We start from the raw sequence: 18,722 nt of genomic DNA on the forward strand, positions 1-18,722 counted from the left end.
TAGTTACATATTGCAGTTAATTTCAACATTAGCTCAAAAGTCCAAAGTCTTATTTGAGACTCAAAGCCAACTCCTTACAGTTTTGAGACTGTAAAATCAGAAAAAGTTTGTCTACTTCCAAAGTTTTTCTATTCCGGTGGGATAAGCACAGGATGAACATTCCCATTTGAAAAGGGAGAAATTGGCAAGTAGCAAAGAGTAAACAGCCCCAAGTAACACTGAAACCCAGCAGGGAAGGTATTAAATCTCAAGGCTCCAAGTCTGGCATGTTATGCATACTTCAGTGAGGGATGGGCACCCTAGGCCTTGAGTCCCACCTTGCTGCTCTGCTGCTCAGTGCCCACATGGCTGCTCTCTATGGCTATGTTTAAGTCAACAGTTTTCCTGGGCAGGTACAACAGCCTAGGTGTCCATTATCCAATGAATGGATAAAGAGCATATATACACAAGGGAGTTTTGATCAGTCAAAAAGAACAACAAAATTATGTCATTTGCATGGAAAATCAATGGAATTGGAAAGCATCATGTTAAGCAAAATAAACCAGACTTGGAAAGTCAAGGATCACGTGTTTTCTCTCATATGTGAAAGCTAAAGGAAAAGGGGGGGGGGGGGAGTCAGTTTCCACATGAAAATAGAAGTGAGACCAGTAGGGGTTAGGAGAGGGAGAAGAGGAAGGCAAGGGGAGTTACTGGGGATTGAAACTGATCCATTTATATGTGATATACATGTATGAATATGTCTCAATGAATCCTACTATTATGTATAATTAATATGCACCAATAAAAAAAGAACAAGAACTTGAAACATCTTATTGTACCCAAAAGTAAGAAAGTCTTTAAGGCCAATGTGGACAAGTCAGGATATAGAAGCCAGCCTGGAGAGGTTCCTGCCAGCCAAAGCAAGGACAACCTGAGCATCAAACAATGGTCACAGAATATGATCCACTGAGCACAATGAAGTTGCAAGTCCATACTAACATAAATAGAAAAGGAACAGGAAATAGTTATAGAATCCCAAAGTACCTCCACACAAAGTACTTACTAATTACAGAGGGCGGAAGAAGAACTTTACAGAGGAGAAGCAAGGCAGAAACTACCTTAACCCAGGATCAAAGTGAACATGGTATGCAAGAGCACAAATTCTATAATACATTACATCTTTGCGAGAGAAATTTGAATCCTGGTGGATAAGCAGTTAGGAGCCAGGTAGTCAAAGCACTCACAGAACAGTACCTCTGGAAAGATGCTATGCCAGAGACTCATTAATAACATTCAAGTCACCTTCTGGGGTCTCAAAAGCAGCTTCATCTTAGTTTTCTGGACTTTACTGGCTGTTGTAATCACAGTTTTTAAAATCTAAATAGGAACCTTGCTTAGACAATTAGTTAGAAGGCAAAAGATCACTATTAAAGAGCATCTTCCTTTCCAATAGTCACCTGCAAAAAAGTTTCACATGAAAAGCATTTTTTATTTATTTTCCCCCTCCCCCATATAGGGGACTGAATCCAGGGCATGTTACCACTGAGCTTTCTCCAGGTCTTTTTTTTTTATTATTATTACTTTTTGTTTTGACACAGCACCTCACTAAGTTGCACAGACTGGCCTTGAACCTGCAATCCTCCTGCCTCAAGACCCTGAGTAGCTGGAACAATAGGCGTCTGCCACCACATCTGGCTAATATCTTTTTCAGAACTAGTACATGAAGATGCACTATGGCTGGGCATATCACGCGCTATGAAACAATCTGCATGAATTCAGTAAACTGGATAGGTCTACTCACAGTCACTGTACAAATTAAAGGAAAGGAACTTCAGAGTAGTCATGAGGAGGGTTTTCGGCTCTGCAGAGCTGTGTGCAAAAGAATCCCAGTGCTTCCTGAGGAGGCCACAGCAGTGGCTGAGACTGAGGCTCCTGCTGCAAAGTCTGTTGCCTGAAGAAGTTACACTGCACGACTCACTTCCACCAAGTAAACATGAGGTTCTTTCTGGGTTCCTCCTTCCCAGAACAGTAGAATTGTTCTAAATTTAGTACATTTTCAGTGAATTCAAACATAGACTTTCACTACTTCCTTTCTGAAATCTGTTTTGTTACTTCATCATGCCACACCTCACTAATTTAAAGAAGTCTGCTGAGAGAAAAAACTTTATTGACTAAATTGTTAATTCAGGGTCTCTAAGACAATTTAGAATTATTTCTACAAAGAAACCTTCAAAACATAACCCAAAGACACAATCTAAACAACCTTATACTTAAGTATAAAAAAGAAACTTCTTTCTAAAGTCTTTTTAAACTTTGTTTTACCTTTGTGAATACATTTCAGAAAATGAAATAAGACTCTTATTAAGCACTAAAGATGCCTCTGTTTCTATTTTTAAGGATAGCCCATTCTGTCCAATACATAAATCTAAAATATGAACTCTGACACCTGTCAAAAGCACTTCTATTATAATCAGCTTTGAAAGAAAGTAGGTAAAGAAAAGAGGGCAGAGAAGTAAATCTGGTAAAGGCCCCTCACTCTACTACCCCTGTGCTACAGCTAGACTGAAGCCATTTTATTCTTAGGGAGGAACCAGAGAAATTTCAAACAAGCTACAAATAAAGTACAATCCTGTCTTGACATCAAAGCTCTGTCTATCTGAACAGTGTCTACTACACATCCTCCTAACAAAGTCAGGGTCAATGGAGCCTCCTAGTAGTTACGTTTGCTTCCATTGAAAAGGCTATCCAAAAGCTCTTTGATAAACAGGGTGGAGAGGCTAGAGAGAGACCCCATATTGTTCTGGATCTTCCATGCCTGTTTTATGCCTTCTGTCTATGGCTAGGCTCTCCTGAGGGGCAGCTCCTCCACCTACCATACTTGATGGTGTGCATCTGAGGCCCAGCAGAGTCTTTTAAGAACTAGCCTATGGGTCAAGCATGCACTAGTGCTGGTAATACAGATTTGAGAGCTCTAAGAGTAGGGCCACATCTCTTCTGTTCCTTATAGGAGACTCAAGCCTATAAGACAACAGGAAGTGAATGCATGACAGTGGACTGCTTGGGTGGGATACTGTCACTCAAACTCAAGAGGAAGTTAACTGTGTGAGCAGCTGAGTCCCAGTTCATGGCTGCTCCGTGTCTACTCTAAGCAAAGCAAATTGCTGGATGTCTGCTGTGCCATCAAGAGACATAAAGCTGGGTGACCAGGAAGCAAAGGTAAAGCAGCAGAGCACTCTTCTGAAACCAACTAGTATTTTAAAAACACAGCAGAAAAAAATGACATTCTTCTTGAGAGGGAGGAAAAGAACTGGGAAAGAGAGATGGTGAATATGTTGGAGACAGAAACCATTACTGGAGGGACCAGGCCCTGCAGTGGGACCAGAGGAGGACACAGACAGAGGAAAAGCTGAAACTAAGAGACTGAAAAAATACAGGTACAGCCTCAGGTAGGACGGAGGGCCTGAGTCCATACCGGGTGGTAGACTTGCAAAGGACAGGGGCCAAAGAGAGGAAAGACTGGACACAGGCATGCATCTCCCCAGCCCTCGAAGGCCAGGCCATTCTAGTTTTGCAGGCCACATGGTCCTGCTGCCCAACAGCCCCACCTGATGATCCCATGACTGCCTCTTAACATCCTCCTCATTTTTTGCCACCAAGATAAATTCTATTAAGTTCTATGTCTTGACTTAGACATCAGGTAGCAAAACACCACAGAACATCCTCAGAAACTAGCCAGGCCTATTCAGGAAATCTGGGTCTATGGCTACCCACTGTTCCCTCACCCACTCCTTTGTGCCTAGCAAAAGAACTGACATAAGGTGGGTGATTATTTAAAATCCAGAGGCAGGAAAAGTGGGAGCAGATAACTGCAAATGAGCAATGGGTGTTTATATCTAAGGTTTCCTCCCCTTCATGCACAGCTCAGATGGGATGAGGAACTTTCATTTTGGGGAAGAAAGTCAGGCAACCTTGGAAATCCCAGGATAAGGAGCAAGAGGTGACAAGCTCATCAGGGTGGCAGAAGGAGCAGCCAAGCACTGGCCTTTTCTTGTAGCAGATACAACATACATGCTACTTTGACCCCTTGCCCTAGAAACCTTAATGCAAAATGTTCATTTTCTAAGAAAAAAGTTTTCTCATTCTTGTTGCCCCTGGGGACTTGTGTGGACAGCTCTGCCAAGATTAGCCACAGAAGACATTTCCTTAATGTAGAATGGAGAGCCCCACAAGACTGAAGAGAGAAAGGTCAAATGGGGTACCAGACACACCAGAGAAAATTAAGTAGACCCTGGTCCTTCATGCTGGAAAGTGTTCAGGAAAGCAAGAGGATAAGGGAAAGGGGAGCCTAGCCTATAAACATGTATAAATACACTATACCAGGCAAGAGCCTCAACTTCCAGAGCTTCATAATTTGTAGTTCTGTCTCTTAAATTCTCTGGTGTCTGAAATCTTTGTTCTATGATCCAAATTTGACATTCATCAAACCACAGCAACTACAGCAGTATCTTATCTTATGAAAAAAATAAAAGGAAGATAAGCACACATTTTACACTTTTTTTTTAAGCTATAAGAAGATGGCAAAACATTTCTCAGCAAATTAAAGTAGGGAGATCACATTAAAAACATGGATGAGGAAAATACTCCAAAGCTACAGGAAGTGTGCAGCAAGGCTGCTTTCTTACTTATTTCTCAAGATCAACAAAGCAGAGAGGTGAGGACTGTTGCTGTTACTTTACATATGAAGCCAGAAAAAGTCAGTAACTTTTTAAAGATATTGTCACAGAGGAAGCCTAAGGTGCATTTTGCTAACCAGTAATTCACACCATATGTGAGTTCTCTGACTTGAACAAAACTGAACCTTTGTCATGCCCACATACCAACACACACAGGGTTGATCCTGTCATCCTTGTCTCACAGGTTTTACGGCTCCATTATTTATAGAGTGACCCCTTCCTTTAACAGCTGAAGTCTCTCTTCATTTCTAATAATGTTTCTATGCTTTCAAGTCTATTTTGTATCATACTAATATTTCTATACCCATTTTCTTATGATCAGTATTTTCCAGGTGGACCTTTTTCTAATACCAATTATAATTTTAAACTTCCTAGGTATTTGTGTTTTAGGTGTGCTCATTGAAAAAAATAAACACCATAACTTTCAAAATACATTCATTCTGAGAATCTTTGTCATTTGCTGTAATTACTGATAATTCTGAACAAATTATTATATTTTGTGACTTCTACCATGATTTTATTATTATTATTATTTTTCCTTCTTTTAAACCCATTTTCCCAAGTTTTTACTTATCAGGTTTTCTGTATTTTTCCTTTAAATTTAGTCAGAAGTAATGCCTTCTCTCTATATATTTCTAGTGGCTTTAAAAAAATACCCACGTGTAAGCCTAAGTCAAGGAATCTAAGACAGATGTGACAGCTCTTTCCGTCTTCCTCAGAGCACCTTTCTGCCTTTCATGTGAAACTGGGCTGGCACTTCAGTACCATCTGGTTTTTTGGGGGGGCAGGGGTGGGAGTTGGGGAACCAGGGATTGAACCCAGGGACATTTAACCCCTGAGCCACATCCCCTGCCTTTTTATATTTTATTTTGAGACAGCGTCTCGCTAAGTTGCTTAGGTCTCACTAACTTGCTGAGGCTGGCTTTGAACTTGTAGTTCTCTGCCTCAGCTTCCTGAGTAGTTAGATTATAGTCATGCACTGGTGACCGGCTACCATATTGTTTTAACTACCTCCCAGATTCACCCTTTGCTTAAATAATCAATTCTTTAATGTAATGTACAAACATATATTAACTAATTGCCCTTCTCATTGTTGATACCAGCCATTTTTGCATAATTCCTTTGTATTCACTTAGTTAACTCATTCAAATGAGATTTTTTTTTTACTTTAATTTTATTTATTTATTTACTTTTATGTGACGCTGAGGATCGAACCCAGTGCCTTGCACGTAGTAGGCAAGCGCTCTACTGCTAAGCCACAACTCCAACCCCTCAAATAAAATTTTAATGAACACTTAAATAGGCCAGGCATTGTCCTGGGTGTTAATGATACAGAAATGAAATAAACAAAGCCCCTGTTCTCATGAAATTAAATGACAGTGGGTTCTTAACATTTTTCTTTCTGAATATTTTTGTTTTTCTGATAGCATTTGAGTGGCAAACTCTCACAGTTTCGATCTATATTTTATCCTCACTGTTGAATAACAACAGTTCAGCTGGGTACAGATTTCGAGGTTCAAAGTTTCTTTCCTTAGGATTCCATTCCACTGTCTTCCAGAATCTATGGTTACTGATGGAAAGTCGCTGTCTTTCAAATAGTCATCCTCATAATTATCATCTTACCATTTTTTTTCTTATTTTTAAGACTCTGTAATACCACAATCATATCATAATCTTGAGTTTGGATTGGTCCTACATAGACCATTTTAAAACAACATCCCCCTACTTCCTTATAACATCCATATGTATTGTGTGATTTTTTTTTTCCAGGGCAGAAAGCTCACTTCAGAGAAATTAAGCAACTTGTCCAAACTCACATACCCAATGCTCACACTCCATACATCCCATGCTCTGAATACACTGTACTCCTGGCTCCTGCTTCCTAAGCACACACACTTTAAAAACTAAAACAGGTCAAGATTAATGCTGGGCCCATCACTACAGAAATGCAAGAAGGACTATTATTCTCTAACCATGAATTAAAATATCAAAACTAGTCAAAAAAGGGTACAATAAATGCGACAAAACATCTGAGACATAAATTTGTTTTACAAACATCACATTTTACAAAATGATCACATGACTAAATCATGTTCCTCCCTAGGCAATGGTATCTTCAACTTTGAAACCTGAGAGTGTAACCTCAAAGAACTGCCTCAAACACTCTAGCAAAAGCTAACTCTTCTCAGATGTGGTTAAAATTATAATTCAACCAATAGATATTTAGAAAAGAAAACAGTAAAAACCATTGTTTCACCTGTGCTACTTCTTCAAAATCTTCATGACGTTTCTGCAAAGCTCTGGCCCGATGAAGAGATTTGCCCACACCTGTATGTTTGCTCAGAAATGCTTCTCCATGGTTCTCGATCCAATCCAGCACCTACAATGAAATATAGCCACATGTGCTATAAAAACAATGTCCTAACTTGTTTAATGTTTAGGGCTATCCAATGAAGACATGGTCTGTTGTCAAAACTCTGTAAGAAATAAGTAAATCAGGAAAAAAAATTAGAAGTAGTACTTGGATACTAATTTAATATACTTGATAATTATATCTTGCATCAGCTTTCCCACCAGGACTTTAATCAGCTCTTAAATTAAAAAAGTGTAGATCTTTCTATGTATAAATATTACATGCAATAATGATTAAATTAAATCTCACCTACTTTTATGCACAACTGAGCCACGAAGCTAACTGGATTTTGTATAAGCAAAGGGCTATCAAGCCAGAGGGGATCAGTTTAACTTAACATTTTTTAAAGGCTCAAAGCTTCACAATTCAGGCAACTCAATTTTAACTGCAGAGTTATTTTTTTCCTCTTTTTTAGAAGACTCAAAACACAAAAGTAAAATCTAAGAAAACAAAACACATGCCAGAATTCTTGCTTTGAAGGACAACTTATTCTACAAATCAAGATACTGCAAAACCTAAGCATTCTGTGAATTTAATTACTTAAGCAAAGTTCTTACTAGTTGAAATCTACTACATTAAAGAAAAAGGAAAGCAAAGCAGTGCAATCTGATATTTTAAAGTTTATATGTGGGACTAGGGAGTTCTTATACTTGAGAAATCATCCAGAACAGTGACAACATCTAATGAAACTGTACACTACATCAAATGCAAACTTTGTTTCTCTCTGATGGAGAAAGGCAAAAGTTGGTGATGTCTTTAACTAAAAACACTTAGCTAAAGATTTTAATACTAAAATACATTTGGTAATGTGCTGCTAAAGTACTGAAAGCTCACTTGTACTTTGCATGTTTGTATTATGGTATCATCTTAGTCTATTCAGGCTGCTATAACAAAATACCTTAGACTGGATAATGTATAAGCAACAGAAATTTATCTCTTGCTCTGGAGGCCACGTTCAAAATCAAAGTGCCAGCAGGTTCCATGTCTGGTTAGGGATTGTTCTTCACAGATGATGCTCTCTACACATCCTCACAAGGCAGAAGAGTCAACAAGCTCCCTCAGGCCTCTTTTCTAAGGGCACTGATCCCACCTGTGACTTATCACTTCCCAAAGGCCACAATACTGCCTCAATGAGGACTTTGCTTCAACTTATGACCTGGGGAACACAAACATTCATGCCTTAGCAAGTAGCTAAACATGCAAACTGAAACAATCTTGGGTAGAAGAATAACAGCAGAAGCAGTGGCGTGGAGCATAACCTGGAAGCAGCTTAGCCACAACCTCTGCCAATAACAAAATAAAACAGGCTTAACTAGAGGTTCACTGCTGCTAAAAGGGTCCCTTGCTCTGCTCCCCCCTGCACATAGACACAGAACCTGATTGTGTGCTCCTGGGCAAGTTCCTCATCCTCTCAGATTCTGTTGCCCTTCCCTGCTCAATGGTGAGAATCACAGGGAGTTGTGAGTACTTAATACTCCATGAAAAGCATCTTCATATGAGTGAGGCAAATACATGGCACATTTGCTGTCCCCACCCATAATCCAGAACCTCTGGCCAGTTTCCTTCTATTTTTAGGTTCCTTGATGGCACAGGATATACATGTTCCATTGCTTTTTTAGCTAGTGGATGTTGCACACCATTTTTCTTTCTTGAGATTACAAAGACAGCAAGAGAATCCCTGGGTATTGTCACATTCACCACCTGACTTCCAGGCAGATCTAAAGCTGCTGAGTTGTTTATATGACAGCATAAAATAGAGGTCCCATTCCCCTCCCAATGAAATGTTTCAACAACTTCACACCTGCTGCACCTCCAAGAATGCATTTAGTGGAATGTTTTGCCTCTAGGCATGAGGCCAACCCTATGCACAAGGTAAATATGAAGAATTTTAAACATGAAAAGAATTTAGAAGTACATACGAACACCCATGCTTACACCACATAAGATCTTCATGGAAGGATATGGAGACTTTGAAAAACCATACAGTATATTCTGTATATTCTTTAATTTAAAAAAAAAAAAAAAACCCAATGAGTAGCAAATCTGATGATTTCCCAGATTGACAGAAGATCCTAAATCAATGTATTTGTCTAAATACCGTTTTAAAGACATGCTTGTGAAACTCTTCAATTTAAAATATAAAAAGATTAGCAAGTCAAGGAAATTTATCATTGTTGTTCAGACATCTGCCTTTCCGATACCATCCACAGCCAGTGGTTGTCATCTGTGTGCTATGACCTGAGCCCCAAGAACAAGGTTGGCAGGGGTTTTGCTACTTTCCTTCCAAATTTGAGGAAAAGAGCAAACGCTGATCCCTGCCCGTGGTTACCTGGCTCAGAGACAGAAGAGAAAAGCTAGGAGACCAACACTACCTTCTCTGTTCAGAGGAGCCAATGTGAGCTCATCTCTCTGTACTTTGGTGCCCTCTAATGGACATAAATGACAACTCCAAGGTCAAGGTCACCCCAAAATTCAATGCCAACACTTAAAATACACAGACACTTAAGTCAAATGTCAGATGTGTAGGAAATCATGCAGATTGTGACGTCTGATTTCCTATTTCTAATGAAAAGGAAATCACAGCCCTAGCTAGCTACAAGATGAAATGTGATGATGGCAAGTGTGATAATCATCATTTATTAAATAATACTTACCTTGCCCCCTGAGCACCTGCTATTGAAGCAGGCATGACCTAAGGCTATGCCAATCCTCACAGTGAGCCACAGGGAAGCACAAATGCCACTCTCACCTTACAGAGGCAATGGGATGGAGGGTCCTGGGTTATGTCAGAGAGATGCCTGTCTACAGATTTGGACCCAGGAAGCCTGACCTTATGGCACATTCTCTTAAGCTCTAGCATCAGGCACATTCTGCCTCTTCTCTGAGTTGGCACAACTGACATATAAGTGTTATGAGAAGGTAGGAAAGAAAAGAGCTCCATTTTGGTTTCAGAACAGCTTAGGCTACAGGGGATAACCTTTGGGGAGATGACACTGTGATAATGGTGAGCAAACCTAGGTGAGAGCAAACCAGCTAGCACTCACAATTTTCTATGAAACACCCAGGACTGGACAAGTACTTATCCTCCCCCTGCAAGTGGCAGGTTTGTGGCCATATTGTATAACCTTTCTGAAACACCTTTCAGTAATAAGGCCCCCCTACCTGATATCCACCATGTTTGGAGGATTGATATTCCTAATTATTATTATTTTAAGAACTTATAAACAAACACTAACCCCTCTTGAAAGATATTTTCACAAAGCCCACCTCATAACAACATGCTCTATGAAGACCAATGCAATGTATCATGTTTTTTCTTCAAAATACATAGCTGCTTATTATTTAAAATACTACTAGAGCAGTTTTTAAAAAATATTTTTTTAGTTGTAGATGGACACAATACCTTTATTTTATTTATTTACTTATTTTTACGTGGTGCTGAGGATGGAATCCAGTGCCTCACACGTACCAGGCAAGCACTCTACCACTGAGCCACAACCCAGCCCCACTAGGGCAATTTTCTATCATCAACATGTAATGTATTATTCCCAATGATTTCATGTCATTTATTGAGTCATTATTCTGTCCTATGCTTGAGAGGATAATAGGGACGCACACAATTCTTTCACAAAAAGCTGTGAAATTTTTTCCAAAAATTGTTTCCAAAATTTACTTGGCAAAAAACTTGATCTAAGGGTATTAATAACCTTTAGTGTGGGTTACTGTACATTTGGCTTTGGAGATAGTACATGCATTTCTTTATGGGGGTGGGGGTAGGTGCTGCCCAGACTCCACGAGGAGCACCACAAGTCATATACCTTGCTACCTTTCTAAATTTTTAAACATCTTGAATTCCAAATCATATCTATCCCCCAGGGTTACAAATAAAATAGAACAGACTTTTATTATTGTCCTCTTTAAGCCAGAAATTAAGGCTCAGGGAAGTTAGCCTGCTCAAGAAAAGAGAACCAAATGTAGGCCTTTTCAATGCCAACCGTTATTTTCCAGACTCAACCCAAATTTGCAAATAGCACACCTCTAAGATTAGAGTTCCATCTCTAGGATTGCCATTTGTAAAAAAAAAAAAAAAAAGAAAAGAAATGAAAGAAAAAAATAAGAAATATGATATAAAACAACCAAGAGCACATTAAGCTAATCTATTTTTATTGGTAACTCTGGATCCAAAGATCATCCAGAGAAAACATACAAATACTTGTCAATCTTAATTACCATTTAAAGAGACAATACATATTGAATAAGTTATAGGATTTTCTGTCTCATTAACAAAAGCCCTTGGGCTGGGTATATAGCTCAGCTGGTAGAGTGCTTGCCCGGCATGTACAAGGCCCTGGGTTCAATCCCTAGCACCACAAAAAACAAAAAAAAAACAAAACAATAACAACAAAAAGAGCCCTTTTTAAGTCACATTTTATGTACATAAAAATAAAACGAAAAGCTCCCCTGATCCTATATTCAATTTCAAAACTATAGAAAGCCAATGAAAAACAAAGTAATTCTAAAATACTATAAATTTCTCCTTTTTACAAAAATCAGATTTTTTTTTCCAGTTACAAAATATGGATGTCCTCCCTGACCACTCTACGCTCTGTTTAAAACCCAAATTAATAACCTGGCTTCATGTATTTTAGTTACTTCCTTGTTCAACCACTGTTGACTTGAAACCAATCTAAAAATGGATGCATTGCATTTGGAGCTTTCTTGATTACAAATCAATGATATTTTAAAGAGATGTGCAAAGCAACATTACTTCAGATTTGCTAAATATAAGTAGGTGTCCAAGAAGGAGAAGTTTCACTTAGATAATGTTAATTTTTATTAAAGACTGGTGTTTAGCATTGTTGTGAGGATATCCAAAATTATGGTATTAAAGTAAAAATCATGAATGAGACTTGAAGAGTAAAAAGACTTTTGAGTTTAAATTCCTGGAACCCACATACTCATCCTATCTTAAGTGGGCAGAGAGTTTTTCTCCCCAGCTCTCTGAGCACTGTCTTGATTATTCAGAAAGCACTGTCTTGATTATTTCCTCCCTCTTCCAGCATGACCTGGGCACCAATCCTTCACTTCAAGTGAGCAGCTGCCTGGGTCCAGCAAGGTCTGCAGCAGCAGCTGTGGACAGTAGGCTGGCAGATGCAGAGGCCAGAAGTCAGCAAGGAGCTCTTCTTGTACGCTTTCTTTTCCATGAATCGGCCTCAGGGACTGAACTCCAGCACTCTTCACATTGCTGTAGCTCTTCACATTAGGGGTCAGCTGCGGTTTGCAAGCTTTGCCCCAGCCTGAAAAGGACCCCTGAAAGGTTCCTTCTTAAGTGACATGTTGATTTTACACTCTGAGTAGCTCAGAAGCTAAGTATCCTCTCAGAATGGTGAAGTAGTAAAAACACCACAGAACTTCTTGGAACTTCAGCCAAGTCCCTGACTTTTCTCAGGCTTGGTTTTATTACCTGGAAAGTGAAGGGCTCTGGTTCCAAACCCAATGGTGTGCATGACATAACTTTTAAAAATAAAATGAAGAAGACAGAACTCAACATGCCCCATGGGCTTTGAAGGACTGAGGGAGAAAGCAATGTCATTTTAGAGTTGGCACTCAGAGCTGGCAGTGACAAGGTGCTCTCCACCAAAGCTCTTCAGTTCTTGTCACAGCAGCCAAACTCTCTCCACCCATTTGCTCATTGGATTTTTGAAATCAGAATTAGTCTGTTCTACAAATACAAGCAAATGTTTTTAATGTGGAAAGATGTTTTATAAATATGATTGAGAGGACATGACAAAGCATACCAAGCCTGGTATTTACTTGGGAGAAAGAAGTTATTTTTAAAAGTACCTCGGGCAAGTTATACACCACAAGTGTGACAGAGAACCAAAATACCTACAAGAGACAATGTGCAATAGTTAGGCTGTCCACTGACTCTGGTGGGTGGGAGGAGAATTCTTGCTCCTCATTTAAACTCAAGAAGTGCAGTGGAGAAAGTGCAGAAATGGCTTTCACTGGCTAAAGACCAGCGGCTAGAACCCACACTAAAGCTATGCAGCAGCTTCCCTTTACACCTGCAATCTCTTGCCTCTTAGGCAGATCCTGACTTCCTCCTACTGCTGGAATTCAGCATTAAAAACTAATTTTGCATTCAAATAACCAAAATTACTACAGATCTCACCAAGCTTCCAAAATTCCTATGCACTGAAATTATCCCTTCCTTGACAGATGCCCCTAATTCTTTTAACACAATCAAAGCTTCCATTCCTTCAGACAAATCTCTCCAAGTACTTTATTTCAACAGAAGGCCGGTTCTCCCCAACCATTCCAGACTAAAAATAGAAACTTTTGACCCAAAAGACTCTTTAATTGGCAAAACTGCCATATTTCTGAGCATCCACCATTCCAGACACTTGGGAAACCCCAGTGAATACAATGCTGCTGGCCACCCCATGGACCTGAAGCTCTGCTCTTCTAGATGCACCAGCGATCTGCATGAATGTCTGCTTGGAAACCTAATGGCTCCTGGTCTCTGGGTTAGCTTCTTCCAATTCATTCCTCACACAGTGACCAGAGCAATTTTTCTGAGGCAGGGAGGAGGGTGCCTTCTACCCTCACTGCCTATAGCAGCATGTCAGAATGTACAGCATCGATGCGCATCAAGGTATGGGGCTGATGTGCAGCATGGAGAAGCACTGACTTGACTCCTCAACAGGCTGCCTGTGAGCAGGAAGAGGAAGGAAATGTGATGGTCAGCACCCAGGAAGAACCAACCTGTGCTCCAGATCAGGCCAATAGCCCTTCACTTCCCACCTCACCCATACATTCAGCCCTGGCACCAATGCAGTGGTATTCAGTGTGGGTTAGGCTGTGTCCTTCAATGTTGTCTCCTAAAGCTTACAGAAACAAGCCCAGTGCTTGGTAGCAGGGGCCACGTCTTATCTCTTCCTCCATGCCCTCTCTTCCAAGCACACTCTGCGCCTGAAGCCCTTAAGACAGCCCCTGTCTGCTCCTGTCCCTGCTCTCATTGTTATTCCTATTGGCCATTCCTCCAACGACTGACTGTCTTTGCAGCCTTCCAAGAGCAGCTCAGAAGCTACCTCTTCCATGAAGACTTTCCTCATATTTCCTTCCCCATGACAACTGTTCCTTGTGCCTTTACCATAGAGCTTTCATTTAACCTTTTACACTAGCTACTTGAGGTTTGGTAAGAATAGAGGCAAAATTCTTGGAAATGCCCAAATTTGTACAGATCACTAAAGTGTAGATGTGTGCCCTCCAACACATATGCAAGGTAGGTGGATAACATGGATGAAGTGGCTGTTTTTATTTATGCCTCACTGCTGATAGCAACTTGACAGACATGACTCAAACATATGCCTTGGCAGAATTAAAGCCAAATGACCAAAGATGGGAATACTACATCCAAACATGTTATGGTCTAATTTATTAGAACATTAAGTCATCCAATTTTTTTTTTTTAAAAAAACAGCTTTTATTAGACTATAAATTCCTTGAGAGAAGGATCTTGGAGCTGTCTGACACATTTAACTCTGTCCCTCTCAGAGCACCACACATTCAATTAAGATATTAAAAAAAAAAAAAAAAAAAAAAAAAAAAAGATGTGGACAAGAAGAATCTAGGGTGGACCATATTTGCTTGATCATTTTATAAAATTTTTCTGTTTTTGAGAAGGGGTCTTGCTATATTGTTCAGGCTGGTCTTGAATTCCTGGGCTCAAGTCATCCTCTGACCTCAGCCTCCAAAGTAGCTGAGCCTGCAGACATGCATCACTAGGCCCGGCTTCTTGATCCTGTTTTAAGAATATCAGTTAATGGTCCAACACCAACCTGCACGGAGTTGTTCCAAGAGGGAATTCTACAGGGGTGGAGCTCATATAGGTAGGGCTGCTGGGTGAAAATGGGAAGCTTTTCAAAAGAGGTCTCCCTGCCTGGGCAGCTTCTGTTGGTGAGTCTACCTGCGTCAGGAAAGATGACTTTTATGGAGCCAGTCACCTCTCTGCTGTGTTGGAGTAATTCAATCCCAACTCTCCAAGAAAAGCCAGGCAAGCAGGACAGGCGAGGCAGGAAAACAAGTCTGAGAGCATCCTGCTTTGGACTACTACCATGACTATTACTACACCTGAACAAGTACATGCAGCAAAAACAAATTACATTCCCATAGTAAACTAAAGCATATGCCGAGCTAAACACCCAGCTAAGCTGGAACACAATGGTTGCCCTGTTTATTCACCAAGCATTCAGGGGGCTACTCTAACAGTAAGCACACAAGAAAGCACAGTGGGAGGTCATAAGGACACGTGGCAAGGAGGCTATGAGTCTGCTAGCACTACATCATGTGCACTGGGTGAGTCTGCAGCAAGGCCTCCCACTCCTCACCCACTGGGGTCTGAGCAAGATAAGCATTATGAAACAACAGCCTCCATTACTTCTCTACTCTCACCTCTGACTGCCAGACCCAACTCTTTCTGTACAGAGATTATGAAAAATTAACCACCACACCAAAACTAACATGTTTTAAAATAGGACTCCATACAGCATTCTCCCTTGCCTGGCCCCTGCCTACAGCCTCCCTGGAGCACTATACTATGAACACTATGAAATATGTCTTTCCAGTATTTCTCATCAAATGGCTATCTTCATCAAATTGCAATCATGCCATGCCTACTGCTCAGTACTTCTTTATTTCTCAATGATATTTACAGATACTTTTTTTTTAATTCTCCAGATACTTTTGCATTACCCAAAACAATCAAAAAATATTTATGATATCTCTAACTGGCTTATTATATTTTTGCAGATTTAGATTATTTTTATCTTGACAAATCTACATTTTGCTGATATATCTTTCTAAAGCATTACCACTTTGTTCATTTATACTCAGCTTACCTCTCCTATTTACTACCTCTTATTAATTCCTTGAGCTTCAGAAATACCTTTCTGGTTTTGACATTATATTGTGTTTTGCTTTGATTAATCTTATCAGTTTTGCACCCTTTGTTTCACACGTCAAGCCTACAATAGCCATTTCCTGATTTCATAACAAGTCCAAACAAGTCCAGATCATTAATCAATAAAAAATATTTCCCTCAATGGTGAAATCTACTTTCTGCGGAATGCTAACAGGAACATTATGCTCTCCTCCCACTGACATCCAACCTAAGGTCCTGTTCTTGAGGGGGAAAAGCTGCCTTGAAGAACTGGTCTCATAATTATCATAATTACCTTTCCAAATAATGTTTGCAGCTTTCAAGTCCAAGTATATTAAAGTTCAGGTGCCAACTTAGATGGCCAGGCTTCTAAGCCTCTTCTAGAAGTCTTACTTTCCTGTGTCTTCCCCTACCCTACACAGTCCAGTGACTTACTCTCATGCCACTGATGCCTCAAAAGCCATGGTAAAGGTGGGTACCCACTGCTGCTTCTCCAGGTAGGAAAATGGGTTCCCTTCAGTGCATCATTCCATGGATAGTCAGGACACCAAGCCAACGGTTATGAGGCAGATGGGAAAATCCTTTAATAATTATATTTGAACTACTAACATTTTCTGGTTTATAAAAGTTTTCAAACAAATTTCAGTAAAAATAACATATGTTCTTTCTACCTTATAATTGCCATTCTCTCAATAACCCCTCCAGGACATTGGCTCCACCTCCTTCTCTCCCTGCTCTGTATTCTTTCCCTAGTAATTAGCTTCTTGGGCTAAAAACGACATTGTTAAGAAGCATAATATCAAAACAACTGTTCCTGAGGCACTTTGCATATGTAACCTTCAGAGAACTTAAAAAGCAAAATTAGAAGCAAAGCCTAGTTTGCACAAATTACAAATGACGGAGCCATAAAAAAAGTATCTTGAACTCATCAGATTCATATTAAGTGAAGAATGGTGATCAATGACAGGGAGGATCTTGTGTTCATCAGAAAGCAGCATGATTTTCCAATCCCAGTCCACTCGGCAGAAAACCCATCAACCTTCAGACAATTCCTAGGGAGATGGAGATCTGAGATCCTATGTGCCTGAACCATGCACAATGGCTTGCAAACGGCCAGGGAAAAGAGAGTGTTTCCCCTCCAGACACACCACTGCTTCAGGCCAACTTCCTAGATCACAGGTGTCCCTGCAAACCCCAGAATTCCTCATCCCCAGAGTTGGCACCTTGTTTACCCCTCTATTTCTCTACTTTAGAGTAAGGATGTGATTGCTCTCTTATTCATCACTGAAGCCACATCATAATGCATACCCACAGCTTTGTCCCTAAAACCTGCAATAAGTACACAATTAGGATGGTGACATGGACTTACTTTTATTTTTACAACAAAACAGATGTTTACCCCTTAGAAATGAACAGTCATGGGAGTCCACTTTTCATTAATGACAACTAATGAAGAACTACTGTGCATTATGAACCACACTAAACACTAAATCAGAACAAAAACCTCATTGTTCAAGTAACCAAAGAGCAGGCAAACCTAAACAAACCTTAGAATATACCAGCATAGAGGCTGGGATTGTGGCTCAGGGGTAGGGCACTCGCCTAGCATGTGCGAGGCCCTGGGTTTGATCCTCAGCACCACATAAAAATAAATAAATAAAATATATTGTGTCCAACTACAACTAAAAAAAAAAAAAAAGAATACACCAGCATATACACCACCAGCATTATTCTCCAAATAAATACCAAACTGTGAATGGGCTGTTTTGGGCAGCAAAAGCCACAGATACTCTAGTACCAGCTGCACAGTACCTCATGTGTCCACTGCATAGGAGAGAGCAGTTACGAGCAGTCTGCAGGTGCACACAATGGTAGTCAACAAAGAAGCACCTGTCCTCATGCCCACTCCTCAGCACAGATGATTCCAACATGGCAGTGCACGCAAATAAACCAAGTCAGCAAAAGCCATTCCCCATGAGAAGGGTGTGACCTGAAACCCACCTGTTGAACGTCCTGCTGGAAAACACACAGCTGCAGCCTCTGGTGCAGCCGGACTTTGCGGTGTTGCCAGATGTTCTCAAGCTGCCGTTGATGGTGCAGCACCTCATGGATGACATCCAGGACATGGTGCACAGCCTTGGAGTAGTTGGCAGAGGCCGTTAGGGAGTCAGAGCTGCCAGGAGTCAAGGGCCTCTGGAGCTTGTCAAGAAGTGACTTTCCATCTTGGCTCACCTGCCCAAAAAGTGAACATGTGATTATTCAACACCAGTGGCTATGTCCAGGCTGGGCTGCAGATGGTGCCCTCAGGTACATACACATGCGTGCACGCACACGTGCACACACACACGCACATATTCACATACAATCATACAACAGCATATTTTATATACAATCAGATAGACTTTAAAAGAATCCATCCATGATCCATTAACACCACACAATCAAATGTTGTAACACCAAGTTACATTAAGATTCATTATCATGAACATCATAATAGATTCTATTCTTAATATATAAAGATACTATTTGCCTTAAGTAATATGAATCAGCAAACCAAAGTTGCATTGCCGGGATATCTATGAATTTTAAAAGTGAGAATTTTCTCTTGAGAAATTATTATAGAACACAACAGATCATCACAAACATCACAAAA

General features: G+C 40.2%; 1 protein-coding gene across 2 annotated transcripts in view; it reads right to left on the reverse strand.

Moving 5' to 3' along the window:
- The window catches only part of Trio (trio Rho guanine nucleotide exchange factor), a 333,690-nt gene that overhangs the window by 151,766 nt on the left and 163,202 nt on the right, over positions 1-18,722 (reverse strand). For both annotated transcript variants that reach the window (XM_027950370.3, XM_071612702.1), the window contains exons 9-10: positions 18,071-18,301; positions 6,970-7,092 (exon numbers count right to left, since the gene is read on the reverse strand). In XM_027950370.3, coding sequence (XP_027806171.1) covers positions 6,970-7,092; positions 18,071-18,301 — 354 coding nt within the window. The remainder of the gene's footprint in view (positions 1-6,969; positions 7,093-18,070; positions 18,302-18,722) is intronic.

The sequence above is a fragment of the Marmota flaviventris genome, chromosome 5 (genome assembly GCF_047511675.1).
Source record: "Marmota flaviventris isolate mMarFla1 chromosome 5, mMarFla1.hap1, whole genome shotgun sequence".
Taxonomy (NCBI): Eukaryota; Metazoa; Chordata; class Mammalia; order Rodentia; family Sciuridae; genus Marmota; species Marmota flaviventris.